At 35.5% G+C, this 25058-nt stretch overlaps 1 protein-coding gene and 1 pseudogene across 1 annotated transcript in view; one reads left to right on the top strand and one right to left on the bottom strand.

Annotated features, from left to right (window-relative positions):
• Positions 1 to 25058, bottom strand: part of LOC108146095 (eukaryotic translation initiation factor 5B) — a 44511-nt gene that overhangs the window by 2865 nt on the left and 16588 nt on the right. The window contains exons 6-9 of the mRNA XM_017271922.2: positions 22768 to 22844; positions 19472 to 19667; positions 16474 to 16581; positions 2172 to 2333 (exon numbers count right to left, since the gene is read on the bottom strand). Coding sequence (XP_017127411.1) covers positions 2172 to 2333; positions 16474 to 16581; positions 19472 to 19667; positions 22768 to 22844 — 543 coding nt within the window. The remainder of the gene's footprint in view (positions 1 to 2171; positions 2334 to 16473; positions 16582 to 19471; positions 19668 to 22767; positions 22845 to 25058) is intronic.
• On the top strand, positions 3097 to 5951 carry LOC108146096 (annotated as a pseudogene).

The raw sequence follows: 25058 nt of genomic DNA, 5'->3' as shown, positions 1-25058 counted from the left end.
TGCTCGGAACTCAGAATTCAAAAGGTCATTGAACTATGCAAGTGCATTTCGTCGTGGAAGGTAAAACGTGACGTCAGCGGGCGACTCGACTCGGGTCAAATACACACCGCTATATATACTATATTTATCTGGGTGATGGGATCTGGGAGACATGGCCGCATGCATAAGTTCGTATCATCAGGTCAGCCATGACATAATACCCTTTCATGGCTCCCAGGTTCTTGCCAAGGCATTAAGTTCTATAAATAGACGGGGAGTGTGTCAATTGGGTGGTGGCTGGTTTCTGCTGGTGGCATCCAACTTGATGGCTTTTGACGGAGGCTGCACTGCGAAGACCCCAAGAGGTTAACGACAAGACCACAATCCAGCAATAAGCCACAACCATTGAATAATACAATACATTATCGAAGCATCATTTTAAAATTTCCATTAATTAATTAATAAGGAATATTAAACGAAACTATTTTTAGGAATAAGGAATTATGGCTTCTGTGTTATTTATACCCATCTGCACAAAACACATAACTATTAAACTGTATAGGTATTTTTACAATCTACAAGATGCAGCTAATAAACGTAACAATTTTTGGGCAGTGCAAACTTTATCATTCAATTTGTGGGCCTAAAATACATCTATTCATCTTTATTTTTACGCAGCATTAATTGAATAAAGCGCGCTGGCTGGCAACTCGATGGGCAATTAGCGACGCCTGGCCTTTTGACGTCACCGATGTCACCCGCTGATAAGGGACGAAAAATAAATCGAAAATTAAGTTAGCTATCGATTTTGGTTTTCAGCGAAACACCACCACCCTCCCTTTTTTTTTCCACCCAATCGCCCACTCTCATCAGGGGCGCTTGACGTCAGAGCTGGTAAGTAATTGTTAATCAAATGATTGAACGAAAGGAAGTTGCAAAGACCTTTCAACGCCACTTAAGCGAGTTAAGTCATCTCGTCGAATGGCAGTTGTCGAACGGCATTCGATTCGATTCGATATTGTTGCCACTTAACACTTAACACACAACCTGGCCATGTAATTTGATAAGCCAAACTGGCCGAGGTGGAAGTGCCCAAGGTGAGGTGTTTTTGTTTTTGGAAGTGGAGTGGGCTTGCACCTGGCCAGCGATTCCACCCAACCACCAAAACCACCCATTCACATTCGCCCTTCCAATTGACAACTGCTGTTGAACTTAAGTGATTTGCACTCGAACTTGTACCGAATATTAGCCAGACCCTCCCAGCAATCAAAGTAAAATGATGGTAATTGGCTTTAATTCAATATTATTCTTGTATCTATTTCAAATTTGATAGTAGGACTTCTTAGTCAATTGGCCTAAATGCACTATTATTCTAACAAACGTTTTAATTAATTTGGAGAGTGTTTGGTTTCTTGATACATTTATTGCAAATTGAATGGGAAAATAAATTGATTTAAGTGGAAAGGTTATTGAAAAAGGTTAATTAGAATGCCAAGTGCATTTAAACTTCTGAGGGAATTCTTTTAAAATTAAGTAAACAGGCATATTTGATTTTGTCTGATGAAAATAAGAGTTTTTCTAAATGTCATTCATCTGGAGATATATTTATTGGAAATTGATTGGTAAAATTAGTTACTTAAAGTGTGAACGCTGAATAACGATTGTATTTGGAATCTTGAAAAAAGTATTGAGTATAAGAACATATATTTTGAATACTTAAAAAATTGACCAACAAAGCCGCTAAATGAATGTAATTGTTTTTCCCAATAAATTATATATCTCAACCAACTTAAATGTATAGAATATAACACTCTTTTTAGCTAAAACCATTAAGAAAGTTCTATTTTTAAACTAGAATTTACTCATAAGCATTTAAAAACCAATTACCCACTGTTTGATAAACAACAAAGCGCTGTAATTAAAAACGAACAAAAATGAGGTTACAACAGCCCCACTCCAGATATCTAATCCAGCCATAAACATCTACCACATGCCCCACAAAGCGATGATATTGCCGTTCCCAACTTCCCGACAATAACGCACTCGAGTCGAGTCTATCTTGAGTTCTAAGTTGATTCTTCCGCTCCCGTATACTAATAAATTTATTGCCAGTCTTTGGTGGTTTTGTTTTGCAGCCAAGGAACCTCAAGTGGCTGGCTCTTCAAAAACGATTGATATTGATTTAAACTTACCTTGCTGATCAGCATGTCCTCGGCCTCAAAGTGGCGACCAAACATTTTGGGCGATTCACCGGGAATCGGATCGATCTTGACGCAAATCTCTTGACCCTTGCGCGCCGATTCGATGTTCTTATGATTCGATTCGATGGAAGTCACAATTCCAATGTCCACAAACTGCAATCACATAAAAAAGAAACAAAGAAAGAAAGAAGAAATTAGTCAGAGAAATTGTGAAAGTGTTTTGCATTCGTGGCTTAAGGGGCGTATTTGAAATATAGCGGCAAACTAGAGAAAAGGGGGTTTTATGGGCTGGGGACTTCCGCATGTCATCTACTGAATCGCTGATAAGTTTCGCCAGCTCATTTCATATGCCAAAGCCGTAAAATAACTCCACGTTAAACGCTAAATAAAAGGTTTGCAAAAAAAAAAATGGGGAAAAAAAGTAGAATAGGCCGAGTGGGTGGGTAAATGGATGGGTGGGCCTTATCAGCGCATCTGGCGCGAGTTTCATGTGCGGTGACCTCTTCCTCAATTCCACTGATAAACTTGTGGGTGGATAGTTGTCTGTACACTGCTCTGTTTCAATGTATTTTTTGTGGAGTGTAGTTGGGTTAACTAGATAGCATTTAAACCAAACTCTGCCAAACTCACTGCTAAAAAATCTTAAATTAAAAAAATAGTAACAACAAAAATTGGAAACAAGATCAATTGAAAATAAACAAACAATTTAAAAAGTCTTTGAAAATCTAAGCAAGAAATTTGTAAAATAACATTTGAAGATTTGAGAAAATTTTTTTTTAGTCTTGATAATATAAGTAAAAGCTGAAATGAAATGAAAATATATACATTTTAAAGGCTTTATTACCAAAAATAAATTAGTTCAATGCTCTATAAAAATTAAAGCAATATATATTTGTATTTTAAGCTTAAGTTAATTAAATGCGTAATAACTATAGACATTTTTTGACTACTATAAATAAGTTCTAAATTCTTTCTAGAACCAATAGTTTTCTCAATGTGCATTGCGCTCCTATCACGATGGCCTAACAAAGTCATTGAACCAAATTGTAACATGTTTGTTGTCGTAACCCGTTTGCACTCGACAAAAGCAAAAAGCAAAAACAAAACAGGAAACTGTTGCCAACGTCGCGTTTCCTGTGGGCGCCCCAATGGCGGTCGACGTCGCTGTCGCTGCCCTCGTTCGTAGTTCGTATTTCATTCAAACCAAATAAATTATTGAAATTTTTTTCTCTTCTTTTTTTTTTTATTTGTTGTTGTTGGCCTGTTGCTATCGGTGCAAATAGCTACATAGCACATTTACACACCCTCTAGAAGGAGGGTGAAAGAGAGGGGGGCAGCATTTGTCACCATTTCCTGTCGTTGATTACTCATACGCCCCGTTCCACGTCTTCCGCTGCTGTTGCGACGTCTTCGTGTTTTCGCGCGCGCTCTCTTCGAAAAATTTTCATTAAATGTGTTAATTTATTTCCATTTCCACACAATTTTTTTCTTTCAACATTGCGCTTCTGCGGTGCGAGCCGGCAATTTTCGTCTTTTATGAGAGCAACGAAATCATCCCAGTGGGGGATATTTATGATATACAGATAGATATGGTGTATGGCGCGTAGGAATGGGGTGAAAAAACAGCCCGGTCCATACCAAAATCGTACGAAATGATGAGAGGAGAAATTGATGGGCCTGTTGATGCAAGTGGCAAAAAAAAACGACTTAAAAGGAGATATATTCCAAATTTACTACACACATTTAATTCTGTACTAAAACAAAGGAAAAGTATTTAGGTTTTAACGACTCTAAATAAATAATTGACTATTAACAAAGCACAACAAAGCTTTTAATAGAAAATATTTCTAATTGATGATTTACTCTCAAAAAAAATTAATTAAGCAGACTAAAAAAAAAAATAAAAATAATGCCCTTTTTATTTAATTAGTCTGCTTTAACCACAATTAAGAATACTTGTAAAATAGTTAACGATCCTCTTTGTATATTTTAATTATCAAATAAAATAAGTTTTTAGCCCATTTTTATTGAATTACTCTATTTAATCACAATTTAGAACAACCAAAAATAGTCCAACTAAATGGGGATATATTTTCTGATTTCGATGCCAAAGAAAACAAATTCTTTATTGGGCATCGAGAAAAAATTCGATGGCCGTCTCGTGTCGCCGAAAAACCCAAACAAGTTGACTACGAAAACAAGATTTTACATGCAGCTTTTTTCGGTTCGTTTCGATTTTGTTTTTTTTTTTTTTTACAACATTCTGGCCGGCAGATCGTTTGACTGAGTGTGTGTGTGTGTATTGGCGTTTATCTAAAAATATGATTTATATATTTGGTGCAGACCGGATGTCGTCTATTTTCGAAAAAGCGCTGCCTTGTATGAATAAACGTATGAAAACAACAAATCGAAAGCGAACACAAAACGAGATTGAAAACAATTTGGCTTTTTGTGAAATGTGTGATAGAGGGATTGTCTCTGATATCATTATTTCTTTTTTTTTCATTTTCGGGTAACGCTAACATTTTAGTGACACAATTCTCTGATTTCTTTGCAGCTTGTTTATGCTGTTGTCAGCAGGAAACACTAAATTAGTTGACCGTAGAGGGAATTACCCCATATATATATATGCACACATTTATATGTGTCAAAGACGAAAATTCGCAACATCCGTCGAGCGGGGTGGCTCCAAAAAATTATTATCTTTTTTTTTTGTCATGGCCTTTCAGTCTGAGCAGCTGCAACTTCGAGTGGCCTCCGAAGAAAAAAAAAGGAAAAACAGTAGCCACATCAATTCTTCCAATCTCGGCTGCCGGTCTTGGATTTTACCCAACCAACTGATCTACGCTTTTCAAATGAGCCCACAAACTTTTGCCTACGTCATGCTTTTCAAAGGAACAGAGGGAAAAAGAACTTGTCGAGTTAAGCCCGCAAGCCCCCACAATTTGAGGAAGCATTTATATAGTCATCATCTCTGTGATCGCCATGAACATGATCACGATCCATCCGTCCACGGACCACCAGATAACCCCACTCATCTGGCTGCCCACAACATTCGAAGGAGGAGGAGTTTTCAGATGGCAGATGGAAGATGCAAGACAACCTGGTGAGATCTTGGTAGCCGAATAAGTTGGCAGGGGAAATCTCGAAAGAGTAGGTGTGCAGCAGGGCTGCAAAGTAAGAAAATATGATAGAAATGCTTTCCATATTTAAATCTGTTTGTGTCGAGGAACATAAAAACGTTCAGGTATTTGAGCTGTAAATATATATTCAAGAATAATAATTTAACTAGTCATTAAACATTTCCAAATTTTAAAAGTTTTCGTTATCTAGTGTTGAAACGTTTTTAGTGGTTCAAGATATTCCAGTATTGAACAGGGGAAAGAAAAATGAATTAATCCTAATCTAGTGTTCAAAATATGTTATTGATAAGAGATTGGATGTTTGCGCAAGCAAGTCATTCATTAAGCCTTAGAAAATGATAAATAAAAGTTAAAGAGTCACCAGAGTTTAGTGTTGCTTAACTCTCAATAAAAGTATTTTCGCAACTATCCTATTTTTAAAAAATGTCAAACAATCTTTTTACTTTTAAGTTTATATGAAAATAAGTCTGTAAGGTATTTCTGTCGTTATCCATCCCTAAGATACTCCCAAACTTGGCAGACTCGACCGGAGCCCATCTGGAGTCATGCAACGCCCAGCGACATGGCTTTCAACGGCAATAACAATGCCAACAACACCTACCAAATGAGCCAAAACAGACCACTCTGAGCCATCCATTCAACGCCATCATCGTCATCGTCAGCAGAAGTCTAGTCATGCTCATTAGCATCTCGAATCTTGAGTCTCGAATCTCGAAACTCCAGTGCAGCGGACGCCCACAATCAACACTTGGTAAGCAAAACTCGTAGGAGGCCGAAAAGAAAATCTTTCACTCACAGGAAGTTGGTGGGCAAACCTCATCATCATCATCATCATCATCATCGTCATCGTCAAAATTCAAACCTAGGCAAATCCCAGGTGGGTGTTTTGTTGCCAAGGTGCTAAAGACCTCCGCTGATTAGAAATGATTAGCGGACGGAGTAGAGTATATCTGTATCTGGTTGTTGTTATTAGATTCGTAGTTTGCGCCACTCGAGAAGCGAAAATTAAAGCCCATTGATTATTGTTTAATTTGTTTGGGTTAACGCCGTGTGTTATCGGACATCGGAAATACTTGATAGATACAGGCCAGCTGCGCGGCATATGGCCATTAATCAGTTGTGTCAATAAAGTGAGCTCCATCCTCTAGCCTCGCCTCTATGTATATTAATCCGAGTGCAAAACAATCAATTATGCGGCCAGGTGAATGAAATTGATGCATCAGTTTGATGAACAGCGATGGCAATCGAACAAAGCATATATAAAAATACACCAAATGCGATAAGAAATCGTAAATGCAAGTCCAATTTGGACTCTGCTCTGGAGGAAGTGAATGCGAGTAGTTGAGGTTGAGTAGGTGAGTTATCAGCCAAATTCGTATCAAGTTCAATGCCTGACTTAATGGCTATTATTAATATTTTCCTGATTGGCTGGCCTAGGAGTCGTCTTCAAGGTTCTGGCGCCTCACTGAGCGACCATAAAATATTATTCCATCGACGGTTTTTTCCCTCCACGCCATATAAAATAATACATCAAGTAGATTTGCCCTGTTGGTTTAAAGTAGAGTGTGCGGAACTTGCTTATTTCACCACCCACTTGAAGTTGAGGAAACAAATAGTAAATTTTGTCTGGAGATTTAAGGAATTTTTATAATAGTATTTATATCTAATGGAAATTTTATTAATTAAAATTTCAAAAATTTAAATCTTACTATTTAATCGTGGGATTAATTTAATATTCATCTTACTGAGAAATTTTTAATTTCCAATAGTTAAAAATTCATGTAACAATAGTTTAGTTTCTATAACAATTTTTTTTTGGGAATACCCTCCAGTATTTGTAGACAATTTCTTTATCCTGACCTGTACTAACCCTTTTATCTGTCAACATAATCGGCCTTCTCAAACAGATGTGAATTATTACGACAACTGAAAGGAAATCGCAATTCTAGAAAAAGTCATCAGCTGAATCTTGCCAGACAATTTGTCAGCCCTTTTCTGCTGCCGGTTTATTGTTCCACTTAGTTGGGAAAATTTTTGCGTAGGTGTTTTATGTCTGTTCTTTATAATATTTCTATTTTTCATTTAGTATTTTTTTCTCCCCACACCGAACGCTTTTTATTATTTTTATGGCCTGCAGCCCGAGAACATTTAGCGATTAAACAAACGTCAATTAAGTGTATTTATTTTGGGTGCGCGTGTAAATGGGTGGAAATGGGGAAGAAGCAGCTGAGAATATGAACGTTTATATGCCAGTTTTCCGTCGGTTTTTGTGCAAATTCAGCATTTCCGGCCAAGAAAAACTGAAATGTGACGAAGGCGACCAACTGACCGAGCAAAAGCGAAATAAAACCAACAGAAAACAGCAGAAAACGACGACGTCAATTTCCAAGCCGCAAAAACAAAGGCAAAGACAGAAAATACAAAAAAAAAAAAAGAATATAAATAAAAAAAACAGAGAGCACCGAGTAATTTGCTAATTACGCTAATTTCTTTTGTTGTTGCTGGTCGGTCTGCTTTTATTGCAATTGCCATTTGTAATCGCAGCCATTGTTGCTGTTCCTCTGCCTGTTTATTTTCATAGTAAAATAAATATGTAAGGCAAGCGTACACAGAAAGAAAAAACTTATATTATAAGTTCATAAATTTGATGATTTTATTTATTTAAATCTGAGAATATTAAAAGATTTAAATAAAATATTAGGCAGCAGTAGTGTTCGAACACGTCTTTCTTCTAAAATTCTTTTAAATTTAAATTCTTTTGTTCTTTAAAATTTTTTTTAGACATATGTTATTTCGATTATATATTTTAAAAATATACAAAAATATCAAAAAAAATTTAAATATCTAAAACTTTCTTAATATTTTGATTTGAATTCAACTATCTTTTGTCTGTGTAAAAGCAGACACATGAAGACGGGGCGAAAAAAAAGCGCGTATCTAAGCGGATTTTACTATCTTATCGTTTTGCCTGAATGCTTGTATGTGTATCTGTGTGTGCCGTTTATCCTAATGTGTGTGCATGTGTTTTATGGCCGTCAAAACACGAAACTCGCCCCGCCACCCACCAAAACCCCCCACATTCACAAATGGCCTAGGCAATAGTCAAGGCAACAACAGGAAATAAGCATTTTTATGAATGAAACGAAAGCGAGACACAGACAAACAAACAAACAGAGAGACACACAGAAACACACTAATACACACACCTATTTGAACCCATACATGGCCAAAGGCACTTACAGCTATGCGCAAAATATTTAGCTAAAACAGAGTAGGTTACAACTTAGTATGAAATGGTATTTGTTATTCATTACAATCATGAGTTTTTTAGAATTTAAATAATTAAATTGTAAAACAATTTTTAGAAATTTAAAGAAACATTTTAAGAAGCATGAAATTTAATATTTTCCTATTTTTATTTTCCTTTTATTTCCATAAATCGTATTTTAAAAACATTTCTTAATAAAAATCAATCCTAAAATCCCCGTATCTAAGTATGGCAACAAAAACTTAAACACACTACCCACTTTTGCCACTCCACCCAAACGATATAATTTTTTTTTCCATTTTGGGAAAATACTTTGTTGTATAATTTGTATTTGTAGTTTCCATTCATGAGTTGCGGGCGCTTTGTCGTGTTGTAGCTGCCACTATTTGTTATGGTCTGTTTGCTCTATTTTATATTAAAAGCTTTTATTATATCCAATAGATACAGGCGCACACACTTTCAGATACATTTTTTTCGGCACGGCAGAGTGCGCCCACATGTCTTCCAACTGTTCTTCTATTATGAAATCTCCGACGCTGCCCCTGCTTATCATAATAAGATACAAATGTATCTCGTAGCTGCTATGAGAGCCGGGTTGGCCGCCCATTTCCCATTCATAAAAATCCGATTTCATTCATAAGCAGAATTTCCGCTTTCCCGCCGTTTCGGCACGTTCACGTTCAGAGGAGCACACCTGCCTTATCTCGGGGGTAGTTCCTCTGCCCATTCACTTACCACTATTCACCGGCATTAGGTGGCACTTCCTACTCGGATCCTTCCTGCACTTCCGATTGAGGATTCTCCTGACCCCTGACACCCGAACCCTCGACTCCGACCAGCTGGCAACCTCAGCACACTTCTGCCATGAGCACTGAACTCCGCTCGCTATCTTTACCTATTTCATTCATAAAGTTGTGGGCATACACTAGGGAAAAATACGTATAAAACTAGGGTACAAAATGCTATATTTTTATTTGAGATCATCGTCTCACAATTGACAATTGTTTTAAATGTTTTTTGTTTTTGTTCTGTTTTCCTTTAATTTATAATTTTGTTTTTTCTTTCGATTTGAAATGTATAATGTAAAATTAGGAACAATTAGGACAATGTTGTATAATATCTGTTATTTTTCTTGGTGCAGCCAATTATTTTGTTCCTACGTGCGGAAGTATTCACTTCCGTTCTGCTTCCGCTCTGCCTCAGCCAGCTGAAAAAACTGGAAAAAACTGCAGCTGGCTGGCCGTCTTTGGAACGCTCTTTCTCCATCTATAGTACACTTACCCACCCCGACTTCTTTTGTATTTAATTACTGGTTCCGGTTCTTAGCGCTGTTTCTATCGCTTCATCACCATTCTCGCACTACCATTATTATTATTACAGCCCCTTGTTGTTGCATTGTCTAAAGTAGTCTTTTGTCGCACACGTATCCGTAAAACCGATTTGAATTCTTAGCAATCCCAAATGGCGAAAGATGACGCAGTTCCCAAAACCATGGCAAAGTGTCCGGAAATCATCGATTGTAATCTGAATAGTGAGATACTCCTCACGGGTTCTCAAGTTCGATGGTTAAGCAAATCTTAAGAGATTTTGGGTTTCCAAAAATAAATAAACAAGATGTTATCTTAAGTGTTATATTGAGATTTATATTTTTATTTGTTGGGACATTACAAAAACTTGTACTTCATATTAAAGTTAATATTATTTCAAAAGATAAATTAATAAATTTAATTTGGAATTGTTAGGATATTACAAAAACGTTTGAGGTATACGTTAATAGATAGATAAAATATTACTTTAAGTTTTATAAAGTTGGAATAGAAACAGAAACTTGTAACTAAACTATAATTTCTAAGAAAAGATATTTGAGATTTAAGTTATTTGCTAGTCTCATAAGCTCCGCAAAAAAAAATAATTTTAAGTTTTTTAAAGAAAATCTATATTTAATGTCACAGAAAGCCCACCTAATACCATTTTCCCCCAATACAATGCCAAAGCTTATAAGACTCTTTTCAGTCAGCGGAGAATCATTCATTCACAGAAAAAGAAACTCGTAGATCAACTCGGTTCTTATTGCGGCGACAACGGAAGTCGTAAGCCATGATGGCTCAACAATTGAGGCGACCGGCGAAATAAAAAATAATACTTAAATCTCGCACTTAAATGCCCCAGCAGGTCTGAGAAAAAGAAAAAAGAGGGGCAGCACAACACCCTTACCTACTTAAACTTAACTCACAGCCCATAAATTAGGCAAGATCACAACAGAATGAAGAAAAAATATATATAAAATGGGCGGAGGCAAGGCAAACTGCTACTATAAAAATATAAAACGTGTATATAAATCGAAAAAGTGCAAGAGCCCCGAGGCCATTTAATTAACAAAAACCAGCAGTAGCAGCGCACTGAATGAGCTTTCATTTCCGCTACAGCAGCCAACCACTGGGGGCATGAATGAAAATATTAAAAGATATCGATCGCTTTTCGATCTCACTCTCCTCTCCACTCCACTTCACTCCACCCGGTTGCAACCGAAAACTCAGACTCAAACTCAAACTCTTTCTGCCACCAGATTTCTGGTTTCCCTGCGGTTTGGGCAAAATAAAAACAAGAAAAGCAAAGGCAACATAATATCTATATACACATATGCAAGACGATCTGCAAGTGATCGGCCAGAGTCTGTCTGCCCGGCTTTAAAGACCGTCTTTAGGAGGCAACAAGATTGCAGGCAATTACAGTGAAGACTCTACACGGAAAACGAATATATTTATTTTTCAAAATTATATTTTACGACTTCTAAAAGTATATATTTTGTATATTTTAATTATGTTTCAAATTTTATAGGTCTGAACTATTTAAAAACTGATTAAAAAACTCTTAAATAGCGGTCCATTTTGGTATCAGAAAAACAACATAATTAATACTACAATTTTTAAGGCTCAAAATAACTTATTAAATAAAATAAACTTTGAATTTCATGTTATTATTATTTTGTTGACAATAAAAACAAAGTTTACTCTACGAAAGAGGAACTGTAAAACCCTTAGCTAGATGTTTTTCCTGTAAATCAAACATTTGCAAGATAAAATCCACAGATATATTTATCTTTACGAAATCACAAAACCACAAATATACACCTACTACTTTATAATACTGTATTCTTGAAGCTCATGCTATTAAAATTAAATAATTATCGAATCAACTGACATTTTTTATTCCTCGGATCTAATTTAATGATTTAGAAAAAACAGCTTTATGGAGTTGGGACTGTAGTAGCCTTAGCTAGATATTCCCCCGTATAAATTTCTCTACGAACACGTACACACTCACATCGCAACGTCCATATGTTAAGTGACTGACGGATTTGGATTTGGCGCTGGGTAACGCCTCCAACTTCCGTTTGCTGTTTTGGTTTTGGTTTGGCTTTGCTTTTTGGTTTTAAGTGCAGGCAGGCAGTCGCGAAAGGGAAAAGCGAAATAAATGTATTCCCCGGTAGATGGAGATGCAGATGATCGCTGATGTTGATGGTGATGGTGATGGTGGTGGTGATGGTGATGGTGATGGTGAACCTCCATTCGGCGGTGGTTTGGATGATGGTGATGTCAGTGGGAGCGAGTCGAGAATCGCGAATCGCGGATGAGGATGTGCGAGAGTGGGGCGTGTTTGGCTTAGATTGTGCCTTCGATAAAGTGAAACTCTTTGATGTACGAGCACGGGGGCTGATCGAGGCGCATCTGATGGTACCGGAGGATAAACAACGACCGCAAAGGTATTAAAGAGCAGCCAATATACCCAGATACTCAGATCGCTGCTTAATTAGCCACGACGACCCTCAAGGCTAACGTAAAGGTGGGCATGATCATGAACAATTGGATTGGCAATCGGGGGAAAAGCGGTACACATTTTAATTGAATTCAATGGGGAAGTTTTTTGTAATAAAAAAGAGGAAGCGATCCTGAGATCATCATTATTTCCCTTAACATTATTAATCAGGCAATGGTTTACCTTAAAGTGGGGAACATTTTATAACAAAAAAAAAATGTGTATATATTTTAGATATACCATTTTAATTGAATTCAAAAGGAAATTAATTTTATAAAAAAAAGGAAAACGATCCTCAGACCAACATTTCCCTAAACACTATGTTTTTTGTTTTTGATTTTTACCTTAAAGTGGTGGAAATTTTAACAACATTTAAAGTGTTTACTTATGAAATTTGTTTAAAATAAAAATATACCAATGAGATTAACTATGGAGAAAAGCTAAAATTAAATCAAATTCGATGAGTAAGTTATTTTTGTTTAAGGGAAACGATTTTTTAATGATTATTACTTGCCTACTTACTTTATGGCATTATTAATTTTGTAAATCTTGAATAAAGAAGAATAATAAATCTTGTCTCTAGAGTTTATGGGTTTTTGTTTAACTTATTAAAGATTTTACAACTTTTCAGTGAAATAATGTTACTTCTTAGAATTTTTGATACATCAATCTTATTCTTAAATAAACTTCCCTTAGAATAAGGTTACTTCTTGTTACTTCCCCAGCCTAACCCCAAATCCAATGAACCCTCTGACCGACCATTGATCCCTCACCCTTAATTTAACCCCATTGAACCGTCTGCGGGCATATCGCGTTACCACATTTTGACACTTGCAGTCCCAATTCTCAGGGGTTAAGGGTTGAACTGGTCACCTGGTCAACTGGTCACCTGTTTAACCCCCGTGGCCAAAATGTAATGACAAACCCCAAAACGGGAAGTGGAAGTGGTTTGGATACGTTACGGATGTTTTGGCCAGCTCGAAACAATTACGCGGTCCGTAAAGACAAAGGCCAGCAAAGCAAGTGATCGGAGTGGCCTGCTATTACAGATTTAATTATATAATTAATAAATGTAATCAACGGCCAATGGCAAAGACAAGGGCCAAAGACTGAGACTGAGACTGAGACCAAGACCATCTGGTGGAAAGACTGGCACGCATGCGCAGCAGAATCGAAAGGAAGTTGTCGCCGGGAGAAAAGACACTGGTAAAACAACGGTAGTAAGTTCAACCATACAATAAAAATAAAAGAAAATTTCGGTTATTTTAAAAATGGAAATATAACACATGGAGATTAACATAAAGAATAGCATAATTTATCTGACATTCAAAGATAAGTTAATTCCACCGCATATGCAAGATATAATGATGCTTCTTTTTTTATGTTTCTATAACCATAATTATTTGCCAGAGCGTAAATAAAATATAATAATTTATTTGCAACTTCAATTTAATAAAAAAAAATTTATTTTTTTGCACCATTTTTGTTATTTTTACTTTACCTCGATACTTAAAAAATACCTTTCCCTTTTTTATTTATCTACTTATTCATATTTATCAAACATTATAATATGCTTCGTATTTAACAATTTTAATAATGAAAAATTCAGATTTTTATTTATACTATTCCATTTTTTTTATCAGTGAAGATGGTTTTGAAGAACTGGATGAATCCCCAACCCTTTCGAAGAAGAGCTCCCCCAGCTGCAAGTCAACGGAAATCGCAAAGGCAAAAAAGCAACTTGGGCAAAAAGAGGCAAAACGAGGCAAAAGCGACAAAACAGCCACGACGACGATGGCCCAGCATTCTTGGGCAGAAATGAAGTGCAGATCTAAAGTAGAATTGGATCAGGATGGGGGGTTGGGTATGGGGATTGTGAATGGGAATGGGAATGGGTATATGGGTCTGGGGCAGGGGTTAGCATACGATCACATGTGTCTGTCCGCGGAGTGTAAGCACAGATTGTGGGGACTTGGTGGATGAACTACCCTAGGATTAAATAGAAAATTTCTGCTTAACTCAGGGTTAATTCAACTCCTAGGCCTTTAAAAAATTAAGAGAAAAAATATACTCATACAGATTTTCTTAAAAAATGAAAAAGAATCATTAAATAATCAGGTCACTTAACTCAGAATATAAATCCCCTTTATAAAAAAAACCAAAACAAATAGCAAAAATGGAAACAGTATTATAGATTTCTAACATTTAACAAATGATAAGAAAAAAGGATATTTTTACAGATTTACTGTATATATAAATGGTCAATAATTCATTCAGAATATCAATCCCTTTAAAACCATCTAAATAAATAACAATTTAAAAATCACACTATATATTTTCCTAAAATTCTCTTTATCTAAAATTTTTTTTTTAACTATACAGAGATCTTTCTGAACAAATTGTAGTGTATTTCCTGGACAAAAATTAATATTTAAAGAGGTGCAAAGTTTGAGCAAGTAATAAATGTTCTTTAAAAACAAATATATTTCTTTGATAATTGGATGAAAAATTGTAGTAAATATTAATTCTGTAAGCAGAATTAAAACACATTTTTAATGAATTTTAAATGAATAAGTCGAAACTATGCAAAATTTGTATTTATATCTTTTAGTTCTTTATAAACTATATAGTTATCTATCTTATCAAATCGAAGGGTATTTCTTGGACAAAAATCAGTATTATAGCTGGACAAAAAGTGAGAAGGAAGACCCCATTTGGTAGTGGGGGGGGGAGAGGGAGAAGGAAGACGTTAAAAAGAATGACGATGAATGACGGGAAGCGCACAGCTTAGCAGCGCTTCTCTTGGATAATTGAGGAAGTTATAATTGCCAATGACTCCTGGTTGAAAGTCAAGAGCGGTACGGGAAGCAGAACATAAACCCTTTTGCCATTTGCCACAAGATCGAAGAAGCGACAAAAAGCGACTGAGTTGAGGTGGAAAGGAAACAGTTGTTGTCTTTGGCAAACGGGAAACAGGACATGTCGGCGCATAAATTGAAATGAGTGTCGTCGTCGTTTCTTCTTTTTTATCCCCATCAACGGAAGGACAATAATTGAAGGCTGGTTGTTATTACGTTGGAATTCAGAAAACGTTTTGCGACGCAATTCGTTCGGCCGATGAGCTAATAACTATTTGTGCATCACGCACATCACACATCCAGAGAGAATAATATAATAATGAATATAAAGCCGCACCACCTGTGTCAACAATGAAAAGCTGCCCAGCCAAAGGTAGCAAATCAAACAAACAACTCATCGTCGGGCCTCCTCCTTCTTATTGTGTACCTAAGAATACTTGACACGATTTCCAAGACAACACACCATATATCCATAATATCCAGAGACAAGGACTTCCATTGTGCGCATAGAAGAACCCAGGTCCCCAGCAATCGCGATCTGCAGCACTCCTAAATAAATGTGTGCCTATTGAACGGAACCTTTTGTGGATGGAAACGCGCAGAATAGTCAAATATTTGCCAGCGAATTGCAGCCACACAGGAAGAACATTGAACAATTTAATAGATTTTTATCCCATTAAATATGTTTCTCATAAATAAGTGATTTAAACAACAATGGGTTACAGAATACCACAAAGATATTGTAAACAATATTTGTTAAAAAATATTTCAATAAACAAAAAAAATAAAAAAAACAGTATAACTAACTTTAAGACATAAAAAATAATTAAATAAATCTAGAAATTTATTTTATCATATTAAAACTATTAATTTAATTAAATTAAGACAATATGTTTTCATGTGAATATTTCATCCTTATATATATTAATCTTATTCGATGACTATCACCATAAAAATTATTTTTTAAACCATTTTATAATTAAACACTTGCTAAAGTACTGATATCTCCATTTAATCTCCATTTTAAAAATATATAGAGTATATTGCCCACCAACAATACTAATGATACAATTTTCAAATCTCGTAGGACTTGCAAACAAGTTGTGAAGAACGTAAAATATTTGACATGATTATTTTAAAGTATGTATTCTATTTTTTTGAACAAAGCTGTTTTTATGGTACTTATAAATATTTCTCAGTGCACTTACCTCCTTGCTGGGCACACAAATTGGAGTGCCCACTTTGACAATGCCGTTCTCCACCATCACGCCCATCACGATCGGATCTCGGCTGTTGAATATGAACTGTGGCAGTATCTGTGGGATGGAATCACAAAAAGATAGACACAGAGTACGGAGAATTAGATCAATGACTGTTAGATAGACGATGATTTTGTGGGGTATAACTAATAAGCGGCTCAATCGGGAATCGGGAACGATCGATAACGATGGGCCGGCTCTTAACTACTTTTTAAATAATGCCCGATAATTATGGTGGCTTAGGCGATGCCAGCAACGGATTTTGTAAGATAGCATAACAACTTTATGTCAGTTGAAGTACTCTAATAAATGGGGTATTACGTTTTATGGGTCTAATCTTGAAAATTGAAATGCAAAATGGATAAATTTAAATTTTAGACGACCAATTCATACATGAAATGAAAGTACATGTTTTTTATTAATTACTTCATATTTTAACTTGTTTCTTATATGAAAGAAATAATTTTAAATATTAAAATGGATTTTTAGTCCTTATTTTGACTTTACAAGTTGGAAGCCATTTTCTATTATTAAATTAAAAATTTCTTAAAACATCTTTCATTTTACGTTAACTTTACTTATCTGAAAAATTCATTTTCAAGCTTAAAAAATATTAATTTTGAAAGTGAAAACATTATTCAAACTTAATTTCAATAAAGTTCCTGTTTTTTAAAATGAAACTCGATTTTCTAGTGCATTTTCGTATCGTTGTGGCCCATTAATAGAGTGCACAAGCAACCTCCGACTAAAAACAACTTTGACTACGCCAAGAACAACTTAATTTCCGTTGCGTCAACTGTTGAAGAAGGCCTCAAATGGGTTGCCGCCTGCAGCAGCAGTTGAACAGTTGAAGAAGCGGCACAATCAGAATCAGCCGGCATGGAAAATGGATCGTACGTTGTCGGGAAAAACGAAAAGTGGCCGAGAGAACACGTTTCTCCAGCTTCAAGCTTCAGACTCAGCTCCACTTGCACATGACCACATTTCCCCAGCTCCACAGCTAAAACTCCTTAAGACAGAAGGCGAGTTAATAACTCAAACTAAACAACGTCATTGTTATTACAAGACCTGCGACTTAAACTCCAGAGAATCTTTGTTTTTTTCAGATGGCAGTATGCACTAAAAAAAAAAATTCTTGAGCCGTAGGCGTTATTAAATTTATTATTTAATTATTATTTATTTTATTAAATTTTAAAATATACGGAAATTTACTAATCAGAAAATAAACTTCAATGTTCATTAGACTACTTGGCATTGTAGTAAAATAAGCACAATTAAAACGCGTAGATAAAAATTTTAATAGAAATTTATGTTTGCCCATGCTAAAACTGTAGGAATACAGTAGTTTTTTATAAAAAATATAAAAAAAATTTACGTTTATATTAGATTAAATTTTAGATTCTAGAAAAGTTTAACAGTTGTGATAAAAACACCGACTTTTTAAAATCAACAAACAAATAATTTGTAAACTTTTTGGAACAAATTTTAGTTTGATTCTTAATAATAACAATAGGAATGACGTTTTGTCCATTGTAACCCTTAAAAATATTTTGCTCTAAAATGATTTAATTATATGCTTTTAAAAAGGATACTAGAAAGGTAACAAAATTTCGTACAATATTTCAATACTCAAAACGTAATAGTTCAAGTGTAAAAGATCGAACGAATGCTACTAACAGCTGTGCGCTGTGTGTCCAATTACCAGCACAGTGGGAGCCCAGTGGCTAGAAGTGGTCTAGAGTGGACCACAGTGGACCAGAGTGGACCAAAGTGGCCCCGAGTGGAGAGTGCAGAGTCGAGTGGAGTGGAGTGTGGCGTGTTGGGTCCCAACATTGCATACGACCAAAATCTAATGATTGCCTATAAATCAAATACGCTGTTTAAACATTATTTGAGCAGGAAGTGTGGACGTGATGCAGGCGTCTGCTGGGATCTAAGGCTTTAATCGCTTGTTGAGTGGATGTCTTGGCCTGGCTTATACAGTTTACATCGTAGTATATCGTAGTAGCCCCCAAGCCCGGACTTTAGGCCCGCTCCATTCTTGTTGGTCAGCATCATTAAGCCAACGTCAAGACGAGACAAGCCCCAGCTGGAGATCCATTCTGGCTTGAAGTTGCAGGCAAAGTCTCGGTCTCAGTCTCGTTCTCATTCTCATTCTTATTTTCCGTTCGCGGCAGATTGCATTTTACACCTGTAGCTTTCGGGGGTAATTGCAGGGAGGAAATGGAACACGAACATGGGCACATTAAAATAATGCCCATAATGACACCGAATCTTTTTAGTTTCCGTCCTTAATTCGTAACAACTGATACCTACACCTAGGAAATTACTGCAACTTTCGAAAAAAAAAAACAAAAACTATTCAATTGGCAATTAGCTTTTTGAAAAAAATAATTCTTTTAGTTATCCAGACTCGTCTAATAGTCTTTAATAGAAATTTCTTAAATAAAAACTGGGTCTAAGCCAACATAAAAATTATCCTTAAGAAAGCAATAATTCTTTAGTCTACTTTATCGCATTAAGAAACAACATTTTTAAAAACTTAATTAAGTTAAGTTAAAGCTTTTATATATCTAATATAAAAGATACTACTAAGTTATAAAATAAACTTTATAGTGCACTCTTAGCAAAGCACATAAGCCAGCAAAAAAATATCGTAGTAAAGCGAAAGTTCCTCGGATAAAACCCGACCTCTTTTAGGTATTTAATTAATTTTGGAGTGTACTTTCAATTTAACATATATTTTAGTAAGCAACCAATATAAAACTTTAATTAAAGCTCAAACGATATTAGATACTATTTAGTTCTCAAATAAATTCTAGAGTGTATTTTAACTTTAAAGACAACATAATGTAGATGCTATTATTAATTTGTTTCCTAAGTTTCCAGTCTAATTACCGGCTTATTTATTTTTAATAATTTTTTAATAACTTATGAATGTACTTACTCTTAGTTTGCAGGGAAAGACGGCTACGGAGCGGAACTCTTCGCGCTTCTTGGCCTTGAGTTCCTCGCGATAGGCGGTGAACTTATCGAACAGGTGATAGATAATGTCCGCTTGGAATATTTTGACGCCCAGGGAATCGGCCATTTCCTGCGCCTCCCTCTCAATCTTAACGTCGAATGCCAGAATTGTTGCATACCTATGGGTAGAAGATTAATACAAAAAATACAAATAAAGATCAGTGATTTAAAACAATTAAAAGTATATGCAATCAGAGGGAGGGGGGGCGATCATCCAACGAGCATAATAATAATAACAATAAGCATAATGACACTGCCTCGCCGCGTTCTTGGTCTTCCTGTCTGCAGAAGAGTTGAGTTGGCCTAATGATCGGGCCACATGGCGATCCGTGAGGCACCAGGAAGCGTTAATAATTGAAATCACAAACAACCAGCAACGCAACGCAACGCAACGCAAGATGTTGTTTGTTTAGCTTGGTTAACTTTTGCCGTGTGGGGCTTTTTTTCTCAATGACAGGAAATGGTTGGCATTTCGAGAATCGAAACTCTGCGTCGACAGGAAAAGGGTACCAATCCAAAGTGGAGTCAGCTAATGAGGGGCACCACTTTTTGGGATCTCTCCCATAAATACTCGTATATAAGAATGAAAATGGGTTGGGTATTAAAATTTATTCGGGTAGAGGCGAAAACAGTTTAGGATAGAACCCACGACTAATCGATCTATGAATTATGGGGCCATTTGTGGAGAGAGGGGAACTAATATGGAGAAGATTAATAAAAGGAGAACTGAGAACACTATTAAATTGTGATATATGGGTTGTCTTTTAGGTATGCAGAAAGGTCTCGGGTGCAAGGGAACACCTCAATTTGTTAAACACCTTTCAATTAAAAAATCGATTATCAAAAATAGTCTGAAACATGGTTTATAAAATGAGGTTTTCATTTTGTTAACAAATTTATTAGTCATCGAATTCATAGATACCTATATTTCCCAAATAATTAAAGTAAGAGAAAGATAACTGAAAATACTATAAAATGGTGATACAAGGATAAAGGGAGCAACTTAATTTCTAAAATGCAAATTAAAAAAATTGATTAGATATTTTATAAAATATGGTTTATAAAATTGTACAATCTGAAGCGGTTTTCGTTTAGTTAAAATCCATTTACTTTCGTGTAGTTTAGATATTAATGAGTAATATAATTTATAAATATCTTTTACGAGGATCGATTGGGTACCTCTCAAGTGGTAATAAATAGCCCACCTTTGTTGGATCAGACCACTTTCGAGTGGACGATGCATAAAAGATCACATAAAAGCAGTTAAACATTTTATGGGACTCGTAAATGCGACAGAAGGGAGATACGTATGCACATATAAAGTAGAACCCATTGAAGGCACTCATTTTGTTTCCCCCGTGGGACAGACGATTTTTATGGTCACTGGCTGGCAGCGTAAAATGCGAAATTTTATGGTTCGAAAATTCCACACGCGTAAAAATCATAAATAAATGAAGAGCAGCCCAGCCACACATAGTAAAAGATAGTGGGGCTTGCATAAATATTTCAGATGGGCGGATATGTGCCTAAAAGTGGACATAACTTAAGGGAAAAGTCACGCATGCGCAAAAAGGGCCGGAAACGGAAATTCTCTTAAATTTCTTAGGCGCAGATACAAGCATACGCAGATACAATTGCACCTACATTTCTATTCGCGCTTGTAACAGCGTAATTTGAGTGGGCCGTTAATGTATCTGTATCTGTATCTGCATCTGCAGCTTTTCTTGTTGCCAAGCAGAGCACAAAAATAGTTTTGCAATTGGAGACCGGCAAAGTAAAAGAGACAGGACTGGGACTGGCGGTAGAAAAAAAAAATAAAGATATAGATACTCGGACTGGACTATTTGGCACCACTTAATGCCCGCTAATGAGACAAAGCTGCCGGCCCAAAGGTTTCGCTCTCTACAATAAATCATGGGCATCCCGCTTAGCTTTATCCCCCCGGTAAAGTGCATTTTGTGATTGCCGCTGCCGCTAAATGAATCACTTAACCCGACCATCGGCATCAGCTCCTTCCTCTTGGTCGGCTAATATCACACACAATCTTCAAAGATCCGACCATATTGCGTTGTTTATCGAGTGGCGGGTGGAATACGGGGCGTTCCGTGACGGGGAATTGTGTTAATGAAGTTAAGCGGCAATAAAATTGCATTGTCCGTTGTCATATATCAAAAAGTCGTTTATTCTCGCTGTCTCGCGGACCTCTTGCTGCTTTAAGTGTTCGAATATAAAGCGGCAATGGCCTACAATGTAGACAAAAATGGATGGGGATACTGCGGGTACTACTAGTGTGTGTCGAAGTGTATGTGTGCCATTGCAAATGGACAGGAGAAGATGTTACATGTAAGTTGGACACGTTCTTGAGAGGAAGTACTAAAGATATACACCGAAAAGGTATAAACAAAATATAAGGGTTCATTGAATGGAAACCGAATTTGTTGGAAGTGTACAGCAAAAAATCCTTTTACTTGGTTTTTCATAATTTTAGAAAGAAATAGTAAAAGTGTAGAAAAAAGCCTTACTAATTCTGTAGGGGACTATGTTTTCATTTAAATTTAAATTTTAAAGTTCCCGAAAATCCATTTTTTTCAAGTAATTAATAATAAGCTGAAGAACTTTGACTTTTTATTTCCGTTTGATAACTCGAAGAAATTAATCAATGTTCGGTATTACCCCGATTCATATTAATGTTGATTCATAATAATTAGAGTAAAAAAATAATGTTTTCCTTTGTTCAAATTAAATTACTGATAATGAGTTCAAGAACTTTAAACTTTTCATTTCCGTTTCTTAACACAAAGAAATAAATGAAAGTCCGATTCATAATAATGTTATTTCCCCTACTTTGGTGTAATCTTTTAACCAGGAAGTTCGAATAATTCTGCTGAATAATTTTTAAAAGAATTTACCACTCATCACTTTCGTTTGCCATTCATAGAAAAGAACCAGTGGATCAATTTCCCAGCTGTCGACACAATTTCTGTTTTGCGAAATACCCCAATGGAGGAGTTCAATAAACCCCCCTCGAAAGTGAAATTGATAGTGGAAGTTCCACTACTCCGAAGTCTTTTTTTTGGAGGGGGAACTCGGCTGTACAAATTTCCGCATTCAGCAAATTCCCAAGAACTCTGATATTGTATAATTTCATATGACACATCCGCAAACAAAAAAAAAGAGGGGGAAAGTGAACATAGAAACGATAAGTTTGGGTTTACTTACTGCGCCTCGTGTTCCAACATTGTGGAGGCCTTCATCACATCGCGTTTCACTACGGGACCAATCCGAATGGCAGAGTACTGGAAAAAGTAAACAAAAAGGGTTTGGATATGTTATAAGTGCTGGTTTAGAGTAAAATTTAATAAATAGCTTGTTTTCAATTTTAGTAAAACAAATTAAACACTTGTCATTCTCTAGAAAATTATTTGTTTTATAAAACAAAATTCCAAATTTAAGGTTGGTTTAAGTTGTGGTTTATATTCATTAAAGTTAAATTTTAATTTTTAATTTTTAATTTTTTTTTTTTCCTTTAATGAGTTCAATAACTTTTATAACCATCGAAAACGATTCTATAACTAAACTTTTACATATTCTTTACAATTCTTTTCTTATTTTTAATTTTACAAAATATTTAGTTGCGCTTGTTCGTTCGTTTAATGATTTCAAAAAATTGTATTACTATCAAAAACGAAAAGAAATAATGGTACTTAGTAAGAAACATTTATTTTCAACATTATTTTAAATCTTCGGATGGTATAACTCAACATTTAATCCTCATATCTTTCTTTTTTCAGCAAATGTACATTGTGTTAGTTACTTATAAAAAACTTTATTCATCAAAAGGCAGACATGTAAACATACTTTTGAGATACTATGTTGTCAACCATGTGTGGCTGCAAAGAGTTTTCTTTTTTTATCTGTTCTTCCCTCTCTTTTTGTTGGCCCAAAAGCATTTGACCCAAAGAAAACTTTGGCTATTTTTAGTCACATGGCCATATAAAAAATAAACAAAATAGAAAAAATCGAAAAATCGAAAAGAGGAACACAGAATCTAAACTAAACAAGCAGTCCACTAAAGTGAAACATTTTTAAAATGGCCAGGAGACAGTAGAAAGAGATGGGAAACCATGACGATGGGTTCATTCACATCGAAGATGTTCAATTTTTATTTTATTTGTTTTTTTTTTTTGTTCGTCGCCAGATGATTACAAATGATCATTGATAAAAATAACAGCAGTCTGACATGAATGAATGGATGGATGGTCGGCTGGTTTGGATGGTTTTGAATGGTCTGAACAGTCTGTATAGTCTGTATAGTCTGTATAGTCTGTATGGGATGGATGGTTTTGGGAGGGGTCTCCAATGAGTGGGGCAAATGGAATTTGCTGTCGATAGCGACTTAATTGCGCCACCGGATACGTTGATAAGACCAAAATAATGAGTGGCTCCCGCTTGAACCCATTAACAACTGCAAACACACAGTGCAACTCGTTTTACTCTCTCTTTTACAGCTGGCTGATAAATTGAAATGTCAGCTTATCGGCTAGATTAATCGGATTAATTTAAATGTCAGTTTATCGCCTGGCATAAGTTAAACATTATTATAAGGCTGAAACTGAATGGTTTAATAAGCATTTGCCTAAAATGAACTACTGGTTGCAAGATACAATATTATTTAGAAAAATAAAATATGCATTTTCGATTTTTAAAAATATTTGTTTATTTAAAATTGTCAGTTTGCGGCTGTCATAAAATAAACATTATTTTAAGACATTTATTTTTCATAATTACAGATCGATGCATTTTTAATTGGATATTTTTAATAAAAAAAAATAAATATGTATTCTTAAGCAGTTTGTTATAACACCCTTAGCCTGCTAACAATACTCTTATTTCTTTCTTTTTTCTTTCAAAGCCTTAAAAATTTTTAAAAAAAATATAGCGAGACTCCATTGATTCTCCGCTGACGTCATATAAAATTGCTGGCTTTCTGCTGAAGTGTTTCGATTGTAAATTGAATTCAATTACAGCTTAACCCATTCATGAGCATTTCATTCATTACTGCGAAACGCCACAGCTGCTGACGCTGTTATAAAAGAAATTGTGTGTAACTAACGGAAAGCAAATAGGAAAAAATAGGAAACAAAAAATGCGAGAGAAAGAGTTTTGCAATCAGCAAAACAATGAATGAAATCGGAAGTTTATTGTTGTATGCAATTGTGGCATACAGTAGCAGTAGCAACAAAAGCGAGCAAGAAAACTCATAGTAATTGAGGAGGCGATAATGGGAGAGCAGTCGTCGATTGCATGTAAAAAGCGGAAAACGGGTGCAAACGGAAGTGATAGCCAAATGGCCCCATTTCTGCACTCAAATATTTATTTTTACAATTATCACACTTTTTAAAAAACAAAAAAATACATATTTATACCAATTTTGTATTAAGCTCACTGTTGTTTTTAATTGGAATTAATATTCTAAATAATATAAAATTTCAAAAGTTCTATTGGTCAAA

This window comes from Drosophila elegans, unplaced genomic scaffold (genome assembly GCF_018152505.1).
Source record: "Drosophila elegans isolate 14027-0461.03 unplaced genomic scaffold, ASM1815250v1 contig_208, whole genome shotgun sequence".
Taxonomy (NCBI): Eukaryota; Metazoa; Arthropoda; class Insecta; order Diptera; family Drosophilidae; genus Drosophila; species Drosophila elegans.
Note: the sequence above shows the minus strand (reverse complement) of the source record. Positions and strands in the feature narration are given on the sequence as shown.